The sequence below is a fragment of the Cimex lectularius genome, unplaced genomic scaffold (assembly GCF_000648675.2).
Source record: "Cimex lectularius strain Harlan isolate CLEC.00 unplaced genomic scaffold, Clec_2.1 scaffold49, whole genome shotgun sequence".
NCBI classification, from domain to species: domain Eukaryota; kingdom Metazoa; phylum Arthropoda; class Insecta; order Hemiptera; family Cimicidae; genus Cimex; species Cimex lectularius.
Window position 1 is genome coordinate 1,357,623 of NW_019392644.1, and position 25,744 is coordinate 1,383,366.

Genomic DNA, 25,744 nt, shown 5'->3' on the forward strand with positions numbered 1-25,744 from the left:
TTGGCAGAAAACTTAGAAATTAGTTTAGTAACGTACGAGTGGCATCACCATTGGCCATTAATTCTTTGTGGTGTTTCTCATGGGAGTTGTAAATGGCACACTTTCCGTTGATGACGGCAAGAACGAGTTTATCGTGGACATCGCCGTGTTCGCCGCAAGCTACTTCCATCACTAAAATTAAAAAAAAAAAATTAGTAAAACTGCCAAATGTATAAAGATAGCTGGGCTTACCGTAATCAGCCGGGTTGTGGTAGCTGGGGCACTCGAGGTTCAGCGAGCTGAGGAAGGGCACAAGGCCTGAGACATCACCTTGGTAAATGCACTGCCCATCGGCCAATGTATACAAGTGGTCGAACATTTCAAAAAGCCTTGCGCTAGGCTGGTGTATCGTGCATATGATTGTCCTGCCACCTCGTGCGAGGCATTTCAGAAGTGAAAGGCATTGGAAGCAAGAAGAACTATCTAAACCGCTGGAAAAAGAACATAAGTCATAATGTTGGAAGACAGAAAAGTTTCTATTGGTTTACCTGGTTGGCTCGTCGAAAAACATGACTGGTGGATTGTTGACGAGCTCGAGTGCGATGGAAAGCCTTTTTCTCTGGCCACCTGACAAATTGCATGTTCTCGTATTGCTGCAATCCAAGAGACCCAAAGTTTCCAGGATTTCTTCCACCTTAAACAACAAAAATGTTCTAAAAAACATCATTAAAAAAATCTGAAGAATGTTCTGCGTAAATTAACATCTCTGAAGTTACAGAGGGATAGAGAGAGGGAGGGAGGGAGAGAGGGTGAGAGGGAGGGGAGAGGGAGAGAGAGAGAGTGAGATAGAAAGAGGGAGAGAGTGAGGGAGCGTGATGGAGAGGGGGAAACTGGGAGGGTGGGGGAGAGAAAGAGTGAATACTTTCTGACTGAATATTCTGGAACTAGAATCCCCTAAGAATAAGGTCACACACATTTTTATAAATCTGACTAAAAACGAAATAATAGTACCAATAATAAGAATTTGAGAAAAAGAGAAAAATACTGTCTCCCGTGAATTTATTATTATTTTTATTTATTCTATTTTTTTTTCTAATTATTTAACAAAAACGTTTCTATTTTGTCTTGTTATGAAAATTCGTTTTTAATGGTTCTACAAGCTGCTTAAAACGAATCTGAATAGGTTTTTCCAAAAACCATTTTTGGGCCTGCTTTATACGAAAGGTTTTTGATTTTTGCAATTTCAATATAACATCAACACTCTTACATCATGTAACAACATCTCGCCTATTATTATGGTGCGTGAAAATATGGGTAATTTAACGTCAAAAAGCAGACTGGCCTGGTTCGCTTTCCGCCTTCCTCCGGTAGCGGCCGGAGTGTCCCAGGGGTACATTTTGGGTCCCTGTCGTTTTATAACGATTTCTACACGCGTGAGCGCAATTGCAAACGTGCATAACGCGGTAAATCAGATTTTTCCACAGGAAGAAACTAAATATTGATATCGCCAAAAGAAAAGCAATCTTCTTTATAAAAATAGGACCAAAAATTAAAAAAAAATAGTATAAATAATTAATGAAAATTCAATCCCATAGTGTGAAAGGCACCTAGGACTAATTATGCACAAGAAACTAATTTTTAGTCCTTATTTATCGGGTATAATAAAGGAAAACTGGGTAATAATTTAATAATTTCCACTTCTATTTTAAAGATTTCCTCAGTCAATTTTTGCCACATTTTTCTGTGAGTTCAACTAATTCCCTCATGCTACTAGATCAAATTTTGACATTTAACCGTTTTCATGTTTTACTGTTTTACTCGTAACTTTAATTACTTAACAACTTACCACTACTCGTTTTTCTTTCTTGGTCATGTTCCGGCCGAGCTTAAGGTTCGCTGAAACTGTCATAGATTCCCACACAGTCAGATGCGGTAAAAGCCTGTCGTCTTGCATTATATAGCAAGACATTTTCCTGAATCTCCTGGAATTCCTGTCTTTCCCGTTTATAAGGACAGATCCGGTGACTCCGGATGTTCTGAAAGAACAAAAAATCAATAATAAAATAATAGACAAAAAATTCACGAGGATTTGTTTTTAAGTGTACCTGTAGCCAGCAAGGACGTTCATAAGGGTACTCTTTCCAGCTCCAGACGGTCCCATTATAGCGGTCAACTCCCCAGATTGGAACTTGCCGCTGATGCTTTTCAAAAGAGACTTCTGCCCTGGAAGTTTTTAAAGGTATTTCAATAAATAAAACAGTTCGGTTGGTTACAAATGATTCGATGTGATTTCCCTATGGGCTTGATACCGATCTTCGCAGCCCTGAGTTTTTAGGCGAATATTAAATTATTTATTGGCAGGGGGGCGAAACATTAATCAGTTTTGTCAAAACAATGTTGTTGAGTGTTGTTATTTCGCGTCGTAATTGATGTCTGTACTTTTTCCTCGTTTGTCTCGACTTTGTTGATTTAAACAAGGCTTCGCGGAGCAAAGAACATGTAGCTGTACATAAAGTCCACTTTTTCCCCTAAGAACATTTTTGTGCGAATATCTGTGTAATTTTTTTTTATTACAAAAGGGCTCTAGGTCTGTCTTATCAAAATATTCATTTTTGATGGTTTCTTCGTTTAAATTTTGTAGTTTTCAAGGTCAACTCTGACAACTTAGAATATATTAATCTTAGTCACTCATATTTTTTCCTCTAATTCAACTATCCTTCTTACACTTAACGAAGAAAAGCAAAAATGTAGATTCTCGCCTGCCTCAGAAAATAAACATATGAACACCAACTTAGGAACCAAACAAAAATGTCTGTAATGGACAACAAGGTTGTCATGAGTTTTGGCTCTTTATATGGAGCGAGTAGGCATATTTATTGATACGTTGACGTTTATGAAAAAAAATCAGAACTATTATACCGGGTGTCCTTTTTAGATGACTCGGCTGAATTTCTCTTGAACCCTTGACGCTATCCAAAAACAAGTGTTTAATAATTTTTAGTCTAGTTTCAAATGTTTGCCTTTATTTTGAGAAAAATGATACAGGGAAGCTCACGCCCAGTTCAACTTCAAAATTTCAAATACGACCCTATAGGTTCTGAAACACCTTTTTAAAGGAATTTTTACGCTGAAAACAGTGGTGCAATCGGATTCTGAATTGGTCAAAAATCACATTTTATGTCCGAACAGCTTTCCTTACGCAAAGATGCAAAGATTTGCTCTTTTTAACCGCTCTTCACCTGTGTTCAGAGCGATAGAGTCAGAGTAGATGGATTGACAAGCATTTTCGATTCTTTGCCGCAGTTTTTCAACCGAGGTTGCTGGGTTATGATTGGCGTTGGCGCTGTTTTTTCAGAAAATAATCAAGGGGAGTCAAATCGGGTGACCTAGGAGGTCAACAGATGGGGCCATGAGGTCTTATCCACCTATCCCAGAAGTGACGAGTCAAATAACATCTCACCTGCAAAGAATTGCGTGCGGGGCATCCAACTGGAGCTTCATTCTTTGTCTTGTCGCGAGCATTCTTCCATTTAGCTGGAGAATCCTTCTTTGTCGTTGCTGCAGGGGAACATCATCTAATAGTGTTGGTAAAACCTCCCTCAAAAAATTTCAATTATTTTCTTATAAGTAAGGCCCTATTGACTTATTTCCGAGAAGTCCACAACAAATGTTGATACTGTAAACAACACGATGATGACAAGAGTACGAAATTCTCGGCTTTTCCTCTGCCCAGGTTCGAAAATCCCAAAAGTCAAGTATGCCAGATTCACTAGTTTTCGTGGTCCGCTTAACCAATTAATATCTTTCAATTAATTAAGGTTTTTAGTTAATGATTATTCAGAAATCGTGCCAACGTTTCGATCTTTATTGAGATCATCTTCAGGGCTCAATGTGTTTGTTTTCAACGTAAGTGTGCCATTCTTGCGTGACGTGTTGAGAGTGCGCACTAGTGTAATTAAAAATGGAGGGACAATTCAAAAGGTGGGGTTGAGTTAGTGTCCGAGTGGATCGAGGTCACGATAGCTCAAGTGGTAGAGCAGCGGCGTATCAAGCCGAAGATCGTGGGTTCGAATCCCGCTCGTGCCATTGACTTTTTTATCTCAACTAAAAACCCTAATTAATTGAAAGATATGCCATTAGAGGTCAACTTGGATTCATTAATCCATAGGATATATGAAAGAACGTTTTCTTCAGCCTCCCAAATCGACATTTGTTCAAGGGACTTTAGACACCTAGCCTTAGAGCCCCGAAGTCCTGGACAATACAGCTTAAAATTGTAAATCTCTAATTTTATTTTTTTGAAACAGCTAAAACCCTTCCAACATTTCGGAGAGAGGAATATGGATTTTCGCGAGCATACTGTAAAATATTCAGCTCCTCGTAGAAATTACACTGCCGAATTCTGATGTTCCGGTGATGGAACGGCAACTGATCCGTATCTTCTCATATTGCGAACAGCACGAAAAAACGTTTTGCGTTTTTCTCTGGGTCGAGCAGGAAATTTCTGGGAGTACAACTCGCCTCCACGACCCGCAATAGGACCACAATCAATAAAAAAAAGTCCTACATATCAACACGCTGTTGATCGGGAAAAATAAGCACAACTGTAAAATTCATTCACTTTCAGGAATTAAGATTTTCTCTCATAATGCGAGTTTGAGAAACAATAACATAATGGAACAATTATTCAGAAATCGTGAGATGCGGTCTGGTGTGATGTAGGTTTCAGAAAAACATTTTCTTTATCGTGCCAACGTTTCGATCTTTATTGAGANAACGTTGGCACGATAAAGAAAATGTTTTTCTGAAACCTACATCACACCAGACCGCATCTCACGATTTCTGAATATTTATCGATTAACGGTCACTAATCACCACACAGAATGGAAAAAATAAAGGCAATTAATGTTTACTTTTATGAAGAAGCAAATTATCAGAATTAACGACGAAACAAAGGAAATCCGTTTTTTCAAACTTTCTACCATAGTTTTGTAATTTTTTGACCAATTTATAATCCGATTGCACCATTGTTTCCAGTGTAAAAATTCCTTAAAAATGTTTCAAGATCTATAGCGTCGTATTTGAAATTTTGAAGTTAAACTAAGCCCGAGGTATCCTGTATAATTTTTCTCCAAAAAGGTAAAATTTTGAAACTAGATTAAAAAATATAAAACAATTACTTTTTGATATCGTCATTGGTTCAAGAGAAATTCAGTCGTGCCAACTAACAAGGACACCCTGTATATAATTGCTTTATATGTTAAAAAAATCTCCTTTGGTATGTACAGCATACATTAGTGTGATTTACATGGCAGACTTTAAGTCATAAACAGTTACTTATGTAAGATGAATGTCAAGAAGTAATCGTCATTATGTTGTGTAAAAGATAAAGAAGAATCACTAGACCCAACAACCAACCTAACTTAAGGGAAGTCATATAATAAATATGAAATAAAAATTCTGTAATTCTCTTACTACAAATGAAAACTTATTCAATATCCTATGTGTGCCTTGTACCATACTTTAAAGATTACCCAAGTTGGTAAATTTTGTAAAAAAAAAAAAAAAAAAAAAATCAATTCTAATATATAACTCTAAATTACAAAAAAAGATCAAAGTTTGTAAATTTTGTTTAATTTAATATTCTATGTAAAATTTTATTTGATCAAATCTTAGAGGCAATTTTCATTTTATTTTCTACCAAATCATATTTAAAATTTTATATTAGCCATTCCACAGATTGTAAGGAGAGAACGACCTGTCTGCCAAAATCGCTTTTGATAGCACTTTTAATAAACGATAATCCCTACCGAAAGAACTTTACGACGACGTCACATGCTTTAGCTGAATAAAAGAATTGATTCCTAACTCAACTACAATGAGTTTGAATCTACAGAACTGCTAAGGCCTCATGTAAAGAGCAATGCACAAAAATATGTATACATATAGTTACATATATAAAATAATACGATTGAAACATCTTGGACACTTGATACCCCGAGAAAACCCTTGAACCACCACGAAACATTAGGGGATGTTTCGGGAATCGAGAGGGGGGTAGTGTCACATCAGCAGCGACACATACAAGATTGGCTCCCCCATAGTGACGTCGTGGTAGGGGACGAAGGAAAAGGGAAGACAAGAGCCACGTGTATGCGATACGGCAAGCATGTCGGGTCTCCCAGTAAATTGGAAAAACGATAGTTTTATAAGGAGCCAGTAAGCACAAACAAAAACATTATTATTTCTTTTGATTTGGTGTTGGGTAATTTTATGAGCGAATGGTGTTGGTAGGGTGTAGTTACATATATATATAAGTGTTGTAAATAGCTTTTTAAGGTTCATTTATTAATAAATTCTTCTATTAAAAAAAAGGGAGTTTTGTCTTCCCCTTTAGGGTCTATTCCCTTTTCTTTCTCTTTTTATTGAAGACAGGCGCTTCTCACCATCACTCCGGCTTATTTACCCCTACAGGTGGTAAGTGACCCCTCACAAGTTTTATAAAGCAATAAAAATACTTAGCGTAGAAGAAGAGTTAGTTGACTGGTTGATTTAGAATCCATTCCTCCACTGCGACCTATACAGATCTTTTGTGAAACCGCTATAAATTAAACTATACCTTGGAAACTGGATTTTGTTCCTATAAGCATTCATTTTTTCACGGAACAATTCTGGTTTGATAAATGTATTGCCGAATTAGCTGTACCGTAACCGAGCTAATGCTTCACATTCACAAAGGGTATGTGCTGATTTCTGGTTCCTCCTGATCAAGTTGGAATATGCTTTTATCGCCTTTAGATGGTAGTTAAGAAGGCTGTGGCCGGTATAGAGAGATATTTTTCTCAAATCCTGGCTGCTGAGAGAGAAATTCTTCGCCTTCCTCTATGAGAGATTTATAAATCTTTTAGCTTCATAGGGCACAAAATAAAGGTGTAGCCCTGAGGGCGTGGCAACCTCTCTAAAGCACAAGCTGTACTTGTGTCGGGTTCGGGTCGGCATGGGGCGGCGGGTGCCTTATCAGAGGTACACGAGGGTTAGGGTACAAGACGGGGGAAGGTGCATAGCCATCTGTACTACGGGGTAACAGAAATGTTCCAAGGTTCAGCCCCTGTTACAATGGGAATGGCCTAGTGGCCGTGGCGAGACCACTGGCGGGTACCTGGAGAAGAGGCTGTCTTTTATCTGTGACCTTCGCACGAAACTTGCGTATGGTCATCACCTGAAGCGTATAAGCGTTGAGGACGCTATGATTACGCTGACGGAGTTCCGCGAATGCGTGAGTAGTGGCGGATGTGAACAGGTAGTGAATCGGTTGCTCCTACTCGAGTATGTTTTGCACGTAGGTGTAGGCTGAGCTCGATTGGGGGCTTTTACTGTAGACGGTACTCCTCCAGGGAGTGGTTAGCAATTCCACCTTAAATAAAACCGCGGCCGGAGCGGATCCGTTAGTTTCTACGCTAGAGAAACCCCAATACTCTGGGAGTTAGGCGGGGAGCGAGGTTGTCTTGGCCCCTCGGGGCTGAGCTGCCTCTACACCAATGCTGCGGCAGGTGCATCTACACCCTTCTATCGTATGCGGAGGTGCATCTTGAGAATCAAACCGATAAGGCCGGAAGGCTAGGTGCGGAAGTTAAAGATCCTCACTGTCCTTTCAAGGACGACCGAGTATACGGGAAAGCTTGCTCGTGCTTTTGTCGTGTGAGTGCGTTTGTACTTCCCAAGCCGTTTTTCTATTACCAAATTAAGCACACATTCCGGTACCTCTACACGTGGTTCTGACCCCATGGATGAAAGGGCCGTCCCTTTTTTTTGGTAGTTGGCCAGCCTGTTCATTTCCTTCCATGCATGCAGTCCGGGAAATCACTAGGTAATCTTTCTGTTTGTCCAGAGCCATTAAGAAATTTAGGCATTCTCAGACAAGTTTGTAGTTGACAGCGTATGCATTTAGAGCCTTTATGGCTGCCGGCTGTCTGAGAAAATCTGTGCTCCTTTCATATTTTTCTTTATTAACTCCTGTGGTACTCCTTTACAGGACTTCATAGTCCTTAGTCTAAAGCGCTTTCCTAGGGTTAGTTAGGCCCTGTAATCCTTCATCTATTCGTCGTTCTATCTTTGATCCATCTATAAACTATATTTGATCACTTTCTTGAAATTTGTGCCATCTTGAAATAGCCAGGAAGCCAAACTTCAGTGGACAAGATGGACTTAACAGACCGGATGTAGGTCAACATGCCAGGCAGAACAATCAATTTTTTGAAACTTCAAGTCAATCTTTCGCGTGTTTTAGGCAAGGTCGAGATACCAGTCAAGTTAAAATTAAAAATTAAAACCGTTAAAAAAAGAAGGCGCACCGATTATGTTAAAACCGCACGGCTGACATGTCGTTAAAAATGATCGCATTTTTTTAAAGGTTCTGTCCATCAATTATACAAGTTCACGACCGTTCAGAAATTACAAAACTGTTTCCCTGCGGGTTTTCCTTACCTCCGTTGCATTCTTGCGAGATGCAGTAAGACAGTTTGTTGAACTGGATGTGAACCGGTGGCCGTTGTGGAAGGTGGTTGAAAGAAAAAGGCCTCTTGATGTTGATGACGAGCGAGTCCGGGGGCGGTTTGTTCGCCTGTTTTTTGCTCAAACTCCCCGATTTGTGTCTCAAGGAACCGGCCGGAGACGGCCCGCCCCCTTCTCCGGACGTGATGTGAAACAGCTGGCTCCCACTGTAAACAAAAACAAGAGTCAGATGAGAAAACGGGATTAAAAACGAAACAGTACAAATAAACGAAAGAGTTATGTATTACTCGTAAATGAAATTGCGAACCGGACTATATAAAAAAGTACAATAATGTAAAGCAGCTGTCCTAGTTTTCTTAAAGAAAGTAAAGAAAACATATGCAGAGAATACAGATAGAGATATGTCAATCTTGCTGACCCCCAACAGAAGAATCATAAACTCAGATCTACTTTTCAAATTTGTATTCATTAACGTTGATTATTTATCATCTAGGAATCCAGCTCCAAGGCAAGAGGAATTCGTCGAACCGGAAATGCTCCGCAAATGTCTTGGATGAAGGAGAAAGACGAAAAGGATGTCCCTTCCCCATCACTACTACACGTAGCTTAAAGTTGCTCAACCCAGTCTGAGACAGACTGAAAATTGTGAATCTTTTGAAACACTGCTACGCTGACGGCCATAGTCGATAGTTGTACAATAGAATAAAGTAAAGAAAATTATAATAATAAACATATAACTAAATTACTACGTAGATGCTAAAAAAATATTGAACGATAAAGCGATAAACAAATTTTAGACGAAAACGAGACACAGAGAAAAAAACTATGATGCATTAAAATAGAAATAAATGTATAGTGCCAAAAGACGGAATTATTAAAGAAATTAGCAAACAGAGAGTAAATGAGAGAAAACTGATACAGCAATATTTGGTGTACTTATCAATAAGTAGGAAAATAACAGAGATAAATGGAGACATTAATACCATTGGAAATTGATAGATACATAGAGAGGGATACATAGATAGACAGATGCATATATCTCTTACAGAGATAAAGATAGATAGAGATAATGGTAGATGAGAGAGAGAGAGATGGAGGGAGGGAGGGAGAGAGCGAGAGCGAGAGCGAGAGCGAGAAAGAGAGAGAGAGAGTGAGAGAGAGAAAGGGAGAGGGAGAGTGAGGGAGAGAGAGAGGGAGAGGGAGAGGGGGAGAGGGAGAGGGAGAGAGAGAGAGAGAGAGAGAGAGAGAGAAAGAGAGGAATGATCTGTTTTTCCCTGATCACTTAAAAGTGACCGATTGAAGGAGATGAAAGCTTAATAAAATTTCGTATGTAATGCTAAAGGGCGTCGCTCCAGGACGATTTTCAAGTTTACGTTCAAGACAATTCGAAGTTTACGTAAAAAGTGCTAAAATTGACACATTCCAGAATTTTCGATGAATGACTGAAGCTAAGAAAACATTTAAAAAAACGTCTTAGTCAGCGTAAAATTTTCCCAAAAATGAGATCTAGCGCAGATCTGTGATTAAAAGGCTGAGAAAATTTGCATTTCCATTGGCCATTTTTTCGTGCAAAAACCAAGTAGTCGGTTTTTTGATGGGTGTTGTATTTGTTGCTGACTACCCAATTTTTCTTTTAAACATTAAACTAAGTATAAACGGGTCTTTAGCCTGTGGTTTCATAGCCTGAGTCTACCAACGCTGCATATCTAAGAATAGGTATCACCACTTTCCAAATTACCTTAAGGCCTAACCATCCTGGAGTAATTAAATATTCGACCAGGAAAGAAAAGTATTTTTAATGACTTCATCATTCACTCATTTACTTTTAAATTTACATTCTAGCTGATAAGAAAATAATTACAATTTTTATTATTTTATATTCCGGGTTGAAACCGTTTAAAACGAGTCGATATCCTGTTGTGTTTTTCTTTCTGCACAAAACCGATAACCACCTCAAATACCGTCTTAAACCTCGAGCGAATTGAACATTGAAGGCTTACGAAATTCAATACGATTTCGTCTAACCGAGTTTTAAGAGGTGAACGTCCTTGATGTCGGAAAGGGGATCCCGACGCGTAGATATTACGGCATTACGGAATCCGCAGTTTCAGCGTTTACGGAGCAAGGTCAACAGCTGATAAGTTCAAAAACCTTTATTTTCCCACTGGTCCGCCGCGCCGCTCCTCGCCGGGTCCCGCCTATGAAAATAAGCCGGAGAATAATAATAAATCATCTATTCTACGGTTCCTGGCTCGATGCTTTTCTGAATAAGCTTTAGTAAATTTATCCGTCTCGATGATGATGAGGATACTAGAGGGTTTGTCTTCCCCAGACAGTGTAGCTTTCTGGCTGATTGTACCTTCCTAGTTCCCTAGTTCAGTTCAGTCGACTCAATCCTTCTTAGAAGTATTAGGCCGTTGACTGTTGCTGTTACAATTTCATTCCCTAGGTTTTTTTCTGTATGCTAGGTTATGTCTCCATTGAGCCGTTGCTTCGCATTCGATAGATAGATAGATAGATAGATAGAGATAAAGAGAGGGGGTGAGAGAGAGAATATTAGAGAATCTCAAATATTCCAGATCACGGTCTTGATTAAAAAGCAAATTCATTCGTTATTGCCAAGCTTTCGACCTATTTTAATAATTTCTATGAAGTCTTTCTTTGGCTACAGTCCATTGGCATTGGTGCGACTGAGTCGGTTTTCACAGAAATTTGAAATCTTACTTTAAAAAATTCATGTCAATACACATTCAAGATTATTTTGCTCCGATGATGACCTTAACATAGTTTGCAAGCTTGGCAGTAACCACCTTATTAAACTCATTTTTCTCAACGTGAGAAGTCACTTTTTAAAGAGTATTTAATTTTTTTTACTCCAGTATTACTAAGAAAGTGCTGGGTAGCCTCAAATCTTGGGTCAAAAATTCAAGATATTCTAGGAAATTGAACGTTGAGTAAAAAAGAAATTCTATCAATCAAGATCCGAAAACTCTTCAGTACGGAATTAGGGTTAAAAAAACAAGAAAAAACACGTTTTCTGACCTTATTAAACTCGTTTTTGTCAATTTAAGAAGTCTCTTCTTAAATAGTAATTAATTTTTGTTTACACCAGTATTACTAAGAACTGCGTATCCCCAAATCATGGTCAAAAATTCAAGATATTCTAGGAAATTGAACGTTGAAAATAAATTCCATAAATCTGTGTCCGGAAAACCTTCAGTACAGAGCCAGGGTAAAACAATCAAGAAACTCATTCGTTATTGCCAAGCTTTCGACCTATTTTAATAATTTCTATGAAGTCTTTCTTTGGCTACAGTCCATTGGCATTGGTGCGACTGAGTCGGTCTTCACAGAAATTTGAAATCTTCCTTTAAAAAATTCATGTCAATACATATTCAAGATTATTTTGCCTCGATGATGACCTTAACATAGTTTGCAAGCTTGTCAGTAACCAAATAATAGTAAAATTTGTTTTTTCATCAAGGCCTTCATCAAGTGTGCTCGTGAGATAAAATTAGTCGATATATCTAACACTTAAAACGGACTTATTTAACTGACCGCTGTTTTGGAGAAAGATACGGTAACGAATTTTCAGCTGTGAGGCCAACACGAGCCGACGTCCCACAAGGGAACGTCCTTGGTCCCACCCTTTATACCTTTCATACTGCTACATTTCTAGATCACGCATTTTTTCCCTATTAAGTTTGGTGCTTAAAAATGCTTTTTGTAGGGTTTTAGTTTGAACAACAGCTTGACCATTTTCGAAGCCTTTACTGTCTTCATTCTTAGAAATATTAAAGGTCCAGACGTGAATATATAAATTGTAATTACAATTACTTAAGGTTTTTAGTTGAGATGAAAAAAAGTTAATGGCACGAGCGGGATTCGAACCCACGATCTTCGGCTAAATACGCCGCTGCTCTACCACTTGAGCCATCGTGACCTCGATCCACTCGGACACTTCCCATCTCAACCCCACCTTTTCAATTTTTGAGATGGAAAGTTAGTGTCCGAGTGGATCGATAGCTCAAGTGGTAGAGCATCGACGTATCTAGCCGAAGATCGTGGGTTCGAAACCCGCTCGTGCCATTAACTTTTTTTCATCTCAACTAAAAACCTTAATTAATTGTAATGTATTAATTGGTCAAGCGGACCACGAAATTAGTGAATAAATTGTACTATCAATTTTATTATATCGACAAAGACAAATTCCAATTTAGGGATTGAAGGTGTTCGAATTGACCTTGGCCCTTGGTCAGTCGAGTCAGGGAGGTCGGCGAGCCTCCTCGGACCCATGCCAAGGACGGAGAATGTGTCAAACTGTCTGGACGAGGGCCAGAAAAGAAGAAAAGGGGGCGGAAGAAGAAGTTTCTCAAAGAACCGCGTTCCACTTGCAACACTCGACCCTTTATTTTATTTTCCCCAGCGATAAAACACGACGCCAAAAACGACAAATATCATTTATTCAACGAAATAAAGAAACTTGTCAAGCTGCGAATTGATACCAGAAAATGATTAAATAGAGAAAGAAGCATGCTTTAGATTCAATACTTCATAATAAATACATGATTTACAAGAACAGAAATGCAAACTCCCGAAGTATATTTTATTTTTGGTTTAAAAAAATCCGCATATTTACCGCGTGACCTATTCGGCTCAATGTTGGGAAAGATTCCTGAGAAATTTCACAATATAATGGGAGAGATAAGCTTCGGGGATTGCCCTAGAGATTATTGATCGCCTAGTTTCTCTTGAAATTTCAATTTGATTCAAGGTGGCATGTGTTGTCTGGAAGTATGACTCCTTTCATAAGCTGTCTGTTAATTAAGGGGGCCGCTCTCGGGAAAACACTTTTTGAACTATCACGCTGCCAGGAGAATAAATGTCAAAGATGAATTTTCCCCTGGCCTCCGAATAATTGCTGTGACAAGTTGGAAACCCGTGGGCTTTAACTTTCCGCTCCTGAAGGTTGGGCCGTATCGACCTGCACGGTCTTCACGGGCGGCTTCAATTAATCGGGACTTCTGGAAAAACTGGGAAACGTCTCGATCGATTTTTCCCGTTTCGGTTGATTGCGTAACGAGGTATCTGTCCAATAACGTAATTCTTGATAAAAAGCCAATTGGAAAGACACTCCAATCCTTTGGACTGATTGGAAAGTAAAATCTTCCCGCACGTCATTTGAATAATTAACTAGCTACTCGTTCGAGTTGCGAAAGATTTGAATAAATTTATACATTTAACTCATTTTTGCCAATTTAAGAATACATTTTTTATATAGTCTATAAAAACATTAATTTTTACACCAGTATCTCTAAGAAAATACTGGGTAGCCTCAAATCATGGGTCAAAAATTCAGGATCTTACAGGAAATTGAACATTGAATAAAAAAATAAATTCTATAAATCTAGGTTCGAAAATACTTCGGTACAGGGGTAAAAAACTAGAAAAAACACGTTTTCTGACCGTATTAAACTCATTTTTGTCAATGTAAGAAGTCACTTTTTAAATAGTATTTAATTTTTTTTTACTCCAGTATTACTAGAAATTATACTGCGAAGCCCCAAATCATGGTCAAAAATTCAAGATATTCTAGGAAATTGAACGTTGAGTAAAAAATAAATTCTATAAATCTGGGTCCGGAAAACCTCCAGTACAGAGCCTGGGTAAAAAAATCAAGAAAAAACACGTTTTCTGACCTTATTAAACTTGTTTTTGTCAATTTAAGAATAAACTTTTTAAATAGCATTTTTTAAATGTTTTTTTTTTACTCGTATAACAGAAAATACATATACTGGGTACGCACAAATTATGATTCAAGATATTCTAAGAAATTGAACGCTTTGTAAAAAATGTTCTATAAATCTGGGTCCGGAAAACCTTCAGAGTACAGATCCAGGGTAAAAAAAAATCAAGAAGAAACGCGTCTTCTGACCTTATTAAACTCGTTTTTGTCCATGTAAGAAATCACTTCTTAAATAGTATTTAAAAAAATTTTTTTACTCCAGTGTCACTAAAAAATACATATACTGGGTAGCCTCAAATCATGGGTCAAAAATTCAAGATATTCTAGGAAACTGAACGTTGATAAAAAACCAAATTCTATAAATCTGGGTCCGGAAAACCTTCAGTACAGAACCAGGATAAAAAAACACGTTTTCTGACCTTATTAAACTCGTTTTTGTCAATTGAAGAATAAACTTAAAAAAAAAAAAAAAAAAAAAAAAAACAATTTTTCACTCTAACATCACTAAAGAAATACGTATATTGGGTCGCTTCAAATCATGGGTCAAAAATATAAGATATTCTAAGAAATTGAACACCGAGTAAAATAAATCCTATAAATAAACCTTCAGTACAGAGCCACGGTAAAAAAAAAATCAAGAATAAACACGTTCACTGACCTTATTAAACCTTATTAATCACTTTTTAAATAGTATTAAAAAATTTTTTTTACTCCAGTATTACTAAGAAAATACTGGGTAACCGCAAATCATGGGTCAACAATTCCAGATATTCTAGGAAATTGAACGTTGAGTAAAAAATAAATGCCATAAATCTGGGTCCGGAAAACCTTCAGTACAGAGCAAGGGTAGAAAAAAATCAAGAAAAAACACGTTTTCTGACCTTGTTAAACTCATTTTTGTCAATGTAAGTAGTCACTTTTTAAATAGTATTAAAAAATTATTTTTACTCCAGTATTACTAAGAAAATACTGGGTAGCCTCAAATCATGGGTCAAAAATTCAAAATCTTACAGGAAATTAAAATTGATTAAAAAAATAAATTCTATAAATCTAGGTCCGAAAACCCTTCGGTACAGAGTACAGAGTCAGGGTTAAAAAAACAAGAAAAAACACGTTTACTGACCTTGTTAAACTCATTTCTGTCAATGTAAGAAGTCACTTTTTAAATAGTAATTAAATTCTTTTTTATTCCAGTATTACTAACAAAATATACTGCGTAGCCCCAAATCATGGTCAAAAATTCAACATATTCTAAGAAATTGAACTCTGAGTAAAAAATAAGTTCTATAAATCTGGGTCCTGAAAACCTTCAGTACAGAGCCACGGTTATAAAAAAAAAATTAAAAAAAAAATACAAAAAAATAAAAAAAATAAAAAACATAAAAAAATCAAGAATAAACACGTTTTCTGACCTTATTAAACTTATTTTTGCCAATTTAAGAATACACTTTTTAAATAGTATTTAAAAAAAAAACCAATTTTTTACTCTAGTATCACTAAGAAAGTACGTTCCTCGGTACCCTCAAATCATGGGGCAAAAATTCAAGATATTCTAGGAAATGGAATAGATTCTATAAAACTGGTCCGGAAAACCTTCAGTACAGAACCAGAGTAAAACAACACGTTTTCTGACCTTATTAAACTCGTTTTTGTCAATTTAAGAATACACTTTTTAAATAGTAGTTTAAAAAATTTTTTTTACTCCAATATCTCTAAGGAAATACATATACTGGGTAACCTCAAATTATGGGTCAAAAATTCAAAATATTCTAGGAAATTGAACGCTGAATAAAAAATAAATCATATAAATCTGGGTGTAAAAAGCCTACAGAGCTAGGGTTAACACAAAAAACAACACTTTTCTGACCTTATTTGTAAAATAGTAAGTAAATCGCCACCACCACCATAAAACAACTCGAAATAACATTCATAGTGCATTTAATTAAGCGTCGAATGAGACTAAAACAAGCCTGATTGGTTGAGAATTATAATTGTCGTGATTTTTCAAAACTATGAGAGGGAGGGGTACGAAAATTCACCCATTCTAACAATTTTAACGATAAATTCAATACTTATTAAAAAAAATCTTTCAAAGCAAACCTTGTCGTGGATGGAATTATCCGTCAAATTAGACCATTAGTGAAGGGTTGGAAATGTAATTTAGTCGTGGAAGACTGTTAGGATCGATTATTTGAAGATGGTGAGGTGCGGTCTGGTGTGACGTAGGTTTTAGAAAAACATTTTCTTTATCGTGCCAACGTTTCGATCTTTATGAAGATCATCTTCAGAGCTTGGGATTTATAAACGTTGTTTAACTTTAAAACATTGTTACAAATCCCAAGTCCTGAAGATGATCTCAAAAAAGATCGAAACGTTGGTACGATAAAGAAAATGTGTTTCTAAACCTACGTCACTCCAGAGCGCATCTCACGATCTCCAAATTGGCTAACGGTCATTAAACACCACACATAAATTAAACCATACCATACCGAATGTATGATCGGTAATGAGGTCTAGGTGGCCTTGGGTTGCTTTTGCTGCAAGGATGTGATCAGGATGTGAGAAAAGGATTGCGGTATCGTCCGCGAAGGTTTTGATGTGGGTGCCAGGATGTACAGAATAAATATAATCATTCTATTGAATTTTTCTGAACTTTGAGCCCTGAAGATGATCTCAATAAAGATCGAAACGTTGCCACGATAAAAAAAAAATGTTTTTCTAAAACCTACATCACACCAGACCGCATCTCACGATTTCTGAATAATTATCGATTAACGGTCACTAATCCCCACGTACTTGTTAAAAGTAAACAATGTTTGTAAATCCCAGGTCCTGAAGATGATCTCAATAAAGATCGAAACGTTGGCACGATAAAGAAAATGTTTTTCTAAAACCTACGTCACACCAGACCGCATCTCACGATTTCAGAATAATTATTCTATTGATTGTACATACATTGTATGTAGATACGTCGAGTTACAAATTAATCCAATCATATTTAAAAATAATTACCAACTTATCCCAAAATTATCACAATAAGTTACCATAGCCATGAATTAAAAAATTCATTTAGATCATAATACTTTTCCCTGTACATGTATCTTCAAAGCCTTTTTAAAACTGGACTAACTTTTAATCGTTTTGATCTTATCAGGGAGTGCATTAAAAATGTAAGTTTCCACGTGGGAAACCCATTTATTAGATTTTTATCTCAACCAAAATCTTAATAAATTGAAAAGAATTTATTTGGCCAAGCGGATCACGAAACCTGATAAAATGTAATAAGCAAAATGTACATTTGAAAAATGGCAAAAATGAGGGAAAATTCAAAAGGTGGGGTTGAGATGGGAAGTTAGTGTCCGAGTGGATCGAAGTCAGGATAGCTCAGTATAGCAGCGGCGTATTTAGCCGAGGGACGTGGGTTCGACTCCCTCTCATGACACCGACTTTTTATCTCAACTAAAAACCTTAATTAATTGAAAGATATTAATTGATAAAGCGGACCACGAAAACTAGTAGAATTAAGTATTATTAAATACAGCAATTAGAATGAAATACTTTCCCTCTACCTGGAAATTTCCAGAAAAAAAATGACCCAACTTGCATTACGATCAGAACATTCAACAAAAAAAATTAATAAATAAGTAATAAAAATAAAAATCGGATAATAAAAAATAAAAAAGCGGAAGGTTGGGGGTTCGAATCGAAGTTTTTACCTCAACCAAATCCTTAATAAATTGAAAAGAATTTATTTAGTCAAGCGGACTACGAAAAATAAAATTTATGAGAACGTCGACAATTATTATGATTTGATCTAAAATCCATCTTGGAGCGAGTATTTTATGAATAACTTGTCAAATTAGTAAGGAAAAGGATTTGATTTTTTTAAATTAAAAGTTAGAGTCATTATTTTGTTATTTACAATAAACTGACTGTAAGAGTGCCTTTATTCCTACACCGCTAATTATGCGAACAATTTTTTTTTTCTCTAAAGAGTACTTGTTTTACTGCAGTAATATTTCCTCCGAAAAAACCAGACCATATGATAGCATTGATTCAAAATTATTTGTTTACACAGTTTTACGAATATGTCGGCTCGTAGAATTTACCAGAACAAACAACCCTGTTTGACATTTGTTCGAGTCCATTTTTATGAGCTTTCCATGTCAACGAGGAATCAATATCCAACCCAAAAATTTTTACTGAGCACGCCCAAGACAATTCCATACACCCAATAGTGTATAGGTATATCAGCTGTGGTCCTAGGATACTCCCATGTGTCAAGCCGGTAATGGGACTGATGTCTGTAAATTCAGAGCCGATCTTGAACCATTGATCCGAGAGGAAGGATTTCAGGATGTGATAGGTGTGGGGAAGAATGCTTTTTAATTTGAAAAGGAAACCGGGTTTCCAAATTCTGTCAAACAATTGGAAAACCTGCTGAATTATATGAAATAGTTCGATGTTCTAAATTTTTGATTTAGGGAACTTTCTGGCCTAGAAGAATTTCCGAGACTTATCTAGTCTACCATGAGTAATAAACCCTTTGAAAACAATTACGGTTTAAAAATATTATTTTGCTCCCTGAAGTAACTAGTTTAATAGAATTATACAAATTCATTATTTTTTTATGTGCCACGATACAAAAATTTAATTTATTTAGAAATCGTGAGATGCGGTCTGGTGTGATGTAGGTTTCAGAAAAACATTTTTTTTATCGTGCCAACGTTTCGATCTTTATTGAGATCATCTTCAGGGCTCAAAGTGTTTGTCTTCTGTGTAATTGTGTCATTCTTGCGTGTCGTGTCGAGAGCCCTGAAGATGATCTCAATAAAGATCGAAACGTTGGCACGATAAAGAAAATGTTTTTCTGAAACCTACATCACACCAGACCGCATCTCACGATTTCTAAATAAATATCGATTAACGGTCACTAATCACCACACAAAAATTTAAGTTCAGAGTTGATTAGCGGTTAGATCAAAGGACTTTTCAGTATAGTAATTAACTATTTATTCAGAAATCGTGAGATGCGGTCTGGTGTGATGTAGGTTTCAGAAAAACATTTTCTTTATCGTGCCAACGTTTCGATCTTTATTGAGATCATCTTCAGGGCTCAAAGTGTTTGTTTTCTGCGTAAGTGTGCCATTCTTGCGTGACGTGTTGAGAATGCCCTAGTAATTAATATAGTGCAAATATTCAAATAATTTATCAAAAATATGGTGTATATATAAAATATTTAATATTGAATATTGAATATAGTCAGTAGAAGGGAGTAAAATATATATTTTAGATAGACACGTCAAGAACCCTTTGCTATTTCCGTTTAATTCAACTTTTGCAAAATGCTTCATTCCCACTCATTCAATTTCTGTGCAAGCCCGGGGAATACCGATGACGTGTAATCAGATGAGAAATCCCCCCCCCTGAGGTACGCCGGGGTTTTTTTCTTCTACGCGTTCCAAGCCGCAGCTACCCCGGCTTGCCTAGAAAGTTCAAGGCTGGCCGTGGATCGAGAAGTCGAAAGTGATTTGACTTATCGCATTTTGGATCTACCGGGGAGAACAGCGCGAGCTGAGGACGGATCGATCTATTTCCCCCGGCCTTTCTAGATGTTGAACAATGTCTAGCTGTTTGTTCGACAAACCAGCTGGATTTCAAAGCACCGATCTACTATTCACGAGAAAACTAACAGTCCAACAATCAAAAACGGTTTCGATTTTGGCTTCAATCGTTAGACAAGTTATTATTATTTATGTGTTTCCATTAATCACAAATGAATGATAACGCTCAATCGAAAATAAAGTTTAAATGAAGGTTGTCTATCTTAAAACAATCGCAAAAGCTTAATTACGACGAATTTTCTTCAAAATGGATTCGTAATTAACAGTAATTACTATATATAAAAACCTGACCTGAATGATGTCTTGTTACATTAGTATGAATCCACGTCCATATACAATATGTAGTACTTTTCAAATTTAAATATTCTGGTTCTAAACTAAAACCATTCACACCCAATGAATATCCCATATCACAATCCTTAAAGAAAGCTCCTGGTTTCGACCTGACCACCGCAAAAATCCTTCAACTATCGAAAAAAAAGTTAGTGCCACGATCGGGATTCGAACCCACGACCTTCGGCTAAATACGCCGCTCGCGAAGTCACGATAGATCAGGTGGTAGAGCAGCGGCGTATTGAGCAGTAATGGGTTCGAATTCCGCTAGTGACACTGACTTTTTTATCTGAACCAATATTTTACATAAAGATTAATTAATTGAAAGATGTTATTTGGTCAAACGGACCACGAAAGCTAAGTTGTAATTTTCCTTACCTACCTTTACAATTCTATCCTTAGATCAACATACTTCCCATCCCAATGGAAATTTTCCTTCATCCGAATGATTCCAAAACCTAAAAACCCACAAAACCTTCTATCATCCTGCCCTTCAAATAGTCTGTTGCCCATAATAGACAATATCCTAGAAAAACTGCATAAACGTAATCTCCTCATCCTTCATTCTAATAACCTTTTAAGACCACAGGTTTTGAGTACAGACTGAAAAATTCTACTTTTTACCTACTACAGGCAGAAACTTATACAATCTTTCCCGTAGACTCAGTCGTCCTAAAAAGGACAATTAGGATCTTTAACGGCGGCACCTAGTCTATTCGGCCTTATCGGACGTTTTGATTCTAAGGTGAGAGCTGACGCACCTCCGCATACGACAAAAGGGTGTTACTGCCCCAGCATTGATGTAGAGGCAGCTCAGCCCCGAAGGCCCTAGACAACCTCGCTCCCCGCTTGCCCATTCCGAGTGGTCGGGTCTGCATTAAGCATCGACTCGTATGCCGCGCGCAAAGGGCTACCTAAGCCAAAATAAATCAGCCTGGTCTCCCGCGCACTCCCTAGATAGAGAAGGCAACTCTATCCCCCAGCGTATTGAGGCTTCTCTAGCGTAGAAACTACCGGATCCGCTCCGGCCGCGGTTTTGTTTAAAGTGGAATTGCTAACCACCTCCTAGAGGAGACCGCCTACGGTAAAATCCTCCAATCGAGCTTAGTCTACACCTACGTGCAAAGCATACTCGAGTAGGAGCAACCGATTCACCACCCATTCCCATCCGCCACTACTAACGCAGTCGAGGGACTTTTCAGCATAAAAGTAGCGTCCTCAGCGTCCGATCCGCTGTATCCCGTGAGCCGGGTGTATAACGATGGTCATACGCAAGTTTCGTGCGAAGGTCACAGGTAGAAGACAGCCTCGTCTCTAAGTTCCCGCCAGGGGCGTCACCACGAACCACTACGAATCCATTCCCAGTATAACAGGGGCTGAATTTTGGAACTTTTTTTTACCCCGTAGTACAGATAGTCATGCACCCTCCCTCGTCTATGCAGACAGGATCTGGTACCTTAACCCTCGTGTGCCTCTGATAAGGCATCCGCCGCCCATGCCAACGCGAGTACAACTTGTGCTTTAGAGAGGTTGCCACGCTCTCTGGGCTACAGCATTATTTTGCGCCCGGACATCCCCTTGTAACCAAGGTTAGAATGAAGGAACCTGGAGTGAGAAAGGGACGTGGATGAGGACACGAGGTGGACCGTTTCGGGGTCTCGAGCCTCAACCACCCGTCGTCGCTGTAGTTCCACATTGAGTGGGCCACAACTACCTGGGTGGGTGAGATACGGGGGTTCCTCAAGGAAGTATCGTAGGGCCCACTACCGCTGACATTCCCACTCTTCCAGAAACTATCCTTACTATCTATGCGAATGATACCTGATATTCCGCCATCCTTTGCTCACATTCAAACCATGTCAGTCATTTCAACTAGAAACTAACAAAGCCGTATCATCCCTTGAGTAGTGGTACAATGATAATAAAAATACAAAAATGTCAACACGTTCTCATCTACTTCAATACCCTCTCCTACCAGCTAATGTAGTCCCCTACCTTGGGCTATACATTGACAAACGACTTACGTGGAACCCGACTCAAAAGCCAACAGCTAAAAAGATGATTCAGACCACTCAAAAGATTATTGGATAAACGGTCAAAACTGACTTGACAAAATAAACAACTCAATCAACTATTTCAAGACCCACTTGGACATACGGCATCGAACATTGGGGTTCAACAAAACGTTCCAACCTTCACCGGATCCAATCCATACAATCAAAAATCCTTCGAACCATGATCCTTCACCTACTCGTCGTTCTATCTTTGATCCATCTATGTACTATATTTGATCACTTTCTTGAAATTTGTGCAATCTTGAAATAACCAGGAAGACAAACTTCAGTGGACAAGATGGACTTAACAGACCGGATGTAAGTCAACATGCCACGCAGAAGAATTATTTTTTTTAAACTTCAAGTTCAATCTTTCATATAATTTATGGTCGAGATACTAATCAAGTTAAAATTTAAACAGTTAAATGCAAAAACAAGGCGCTACGATTATGTTAAAACCGCACGGCTGACATGTCGTTAAAAATGATCGCATTTTTTAAAGCTTCTATTTGTCCGTCAAGGGTCGTATTTGAAATTTTGATGTTGAACTGGGCCTGAGCTACCCTGTATATTTTTTCTCCACAAAAAAGATTTTTTTGATGGCATCATTGGTTCAAGAGAATTTCAGCCGGGCCGTCTAAAAAGGACACCCTGTATAAAAACAGAGAAACTTATGTTAATTTGGTTTTTTAATAAAGAGGCACTGATGATGGTGGAATAAAACACCGAAATCTCGTACAGCCCCCAAAATTTGTTTTTGCTCAGTATGACCTCTAACGAAGATCTTATTAGCCAAACTTGGTAAATAAACGAATAAACGTCCAAAACAATCTCTATTTAGATGATCATTGTACGTGTATTTCCTTTTTTTCAGTGTTACTTAATAAAAAAAAATATCTGATAGATTTTTTTTCCTAAAATTATCAAATATATATTTTTAAAAAACACATTTTAAATCATTGATCATGATTTAACCTATTTATGGGTGTTGCATTTATTAAAGACTATATGTTAAACTTCTTTCATTTAAAAAAAGCACTTAGCCACAAAAAGGAAGCAGTAAGATATAAAAATATAAATGTTCAACAAGTTGTGAATAGACTGAACAGTTTTAGTACCGGTCACGACAGGACGCCTAATTATTGTGGAGGATGTTATAACATTATAGTGTAGATTTAAGGGCTTTTAAGACCCGTTAGGAATCCCTACTGGCCCTTAAATCTTACGGCTCTTGTAGATTATTATAATGACGTCAATTATGCCTCTAAGTAGATTGTTCGTTCTAAAAATTAATTATGTGCACAAAAATATGCAACGTTACGACGTACCAGACATGGTTATGGTTAGTGTGGTGGTGTAGTAATTCCGAGGATTACAAATGTTTCGCCTGTGTTGGCGGATTCAGTTGTAATTACTCTACTATAAATACACCCAACTCACCATCTTCCTATCCTGTCTCCGCTGAAGAATTAAACACACACTTTGTCTCGCCTGTCTTCTTCATCAATGCCTGCCCCCATACCCGCTACCTCTGGACCCTCATACAGTTCGTCTAACTTCTATTTCTCCTATCTAACCCCAGCCGAAGTCCTCGAGGCCATAACCAAATCCCACTCTTATGCCATTGGAGTTGATGGCATCCCTATCCATTTTCTTAAACTCTGCCTCCCAATATTACTACCTGTTCTACTTCGCATCTATAACTACTCATTCCAAAACTCTGTTTTTCCATGGCAAAAAGCACTTGTCCACCCTATCAATAAAACCCCAAGTTTTTAGTTGAGATAAAAAAGTCAATGGCACGAGCGGGATTCGACCCCACGATCTTCGGCTAGATACGCCGCTGCTCTACCCACTTGAGTTGTCGTATCCTCGATCCACTCGAACACTAACTTCCCATCTCAACCCCACCTTTTGAATTTTACCTCCTTTTTGTTATTTTTCCAAATGTCGTGTAATCGGATTGGATTCTCGTACCATTGACATTTTTATCTCAACTAAAAACCTTAATTAATTGTAATATATTAATTGGTCAAGCGGTCCAGGAAATTAGCGAATTTAATGTGCCCAATGTCGAACTGCGTTGTCTCCCCAGGTAGTAAATTAACAAGGGCCCGATTCATAAAAGAACCACCCTGCCTCTGATGAATATTCAACACTGTTCATAAATAAAATTACACCGCTGGGAATATTTTAAAACAAAATTGGGGCATCGACAAATTTTAAAATATCCCAATTTTAGATAACCAAACAATTTTAATGGTTAAACTTAAAAATCACGCACCCTAATTCACGCATTCCCCATCCACTCATTGGAAAATATATTATTTCTATATTTCAAAATAATATAATTATTCTATTTTAACATTGTGTCAGTTGATCTTTCTAGGTAAAATAGTGATGTAATGTTAATTATTTATGAATATAGTAATTAAAACACCAGCAATTGTAAAATACACTTATTCGCTCCAATAATCATTTACTCATTATCGCTAATTCAGTCACTCCTTACTCTAATCACTCACTCAATTCTCAATAACCTACTCACTAAATCGCTTTGTTCATTCGTTTTCTCTCTCTCTCTCTCTCTCTCTCCCTCTCCCTAGTTTACTCACTCATTTAACACTCCCTCCTTTGATAATGCTCTCATTGATTTCTGCTGTTTCACTCATTAATCTTTCCCAAATCACTCTCTCCTCTCGATTCCCTCTCTTTCTATATCTGTGTATCTCTCTCTCACTTACTCTCACTATCTCCTCGCTAACTCACTCTCGCAATTCGACTCAATCCTCTCTTCTAAAATTAATTCCCCTTTGATTTTCGCTGTTTCAATCTGTATTTTCATTCAATTACAGAGATAAACAGCTCTCTCCCTCTCTCACTCTCTCTCTCTCTCACACACACACACACACACACACTCTCGCTCCTCTCTTCAATTCTAGAAGGTGTTAATCTAGTTTTTAAGAATCTTACGAAAAATCTATATTTATCTTTGTTACTCGACAATAATATGTTCTGTATGAAAGAATAACTTGTAAGTTCAACTTACTTTCACATTACTCATTTACTTCATTATTGATTTTATAATAATTTGTTATTTCCATTTTACGTCTGTTGCGACTATAAACAAATATTATAACTGTAATTACATGTTAAGTGTAAAAAAGGTCCTAGAGAACTAAGTTTTGCGTGCATCTTAATAAGTAAATCGTTAATCTATCAATCTTTCTCTTTCTCTATTTCTATCTCTTCCTCTCTCCCTCTCATCGCACTATTTCTCTCCCGCTAACCCACTTTCTCAATTCTATTCACTCATCTCTCTCTCCTCATTAATTTCCTCTGTTTCAGACATATTTTTATATGTCTAGCGGTATCAATAATCCATTCATCTCTGCCATTTTGTTTTGTCTGTTTATTTATCGATATGGATAAATATTAATATTGATGTATCAGTCATATTGTCATTTTCTTTCTCTCTCTCTTTCTTTCTTTCTGTC

General features: G+C 37.4%; 1 protein-coding gene across 3 annotated transcripts in view; it reads right to left on the minus strand.

Moving 5' to 3' along the window:
• LOC106670073 (ATP-binding cassette sub-family G member 4-like) overlaps positions 1–25,744 on the minus strand; it is a 107,174-nt gene that overhangs the window by 11,369 nt on the left and 70,061 nt on the right. For 2 of the 3 annotated variants that reach the window (XM_024230383.1, XM_024230385.1), the window contains 6 exons: positions 8,464–8,696; positions 2,085–2,202; positions 1,826–2,015; positions 528–673; positions 232–470; positions 37–171 (listed from right to left, as the gene is read on the minus strand). In XM_024230383.1, the coding sequence (XP_024086151.1) occupies positions 37–171; positions 232–470; positions 528–673; positions 1,826–2,015; positions 2,085–2,202; positions 8,464–8,696 (1,061 nt within the window). The remainder of the gene's footprint in view (positions 1–36; positions 172–231; positions 471–527; positions 674–1,825; positions 2,016–2,084; positions 2,203–8,463; positions 8,697–25,744) is intronic. The other variant, XM_024230384.1, reaches the window with a different exon arrangement.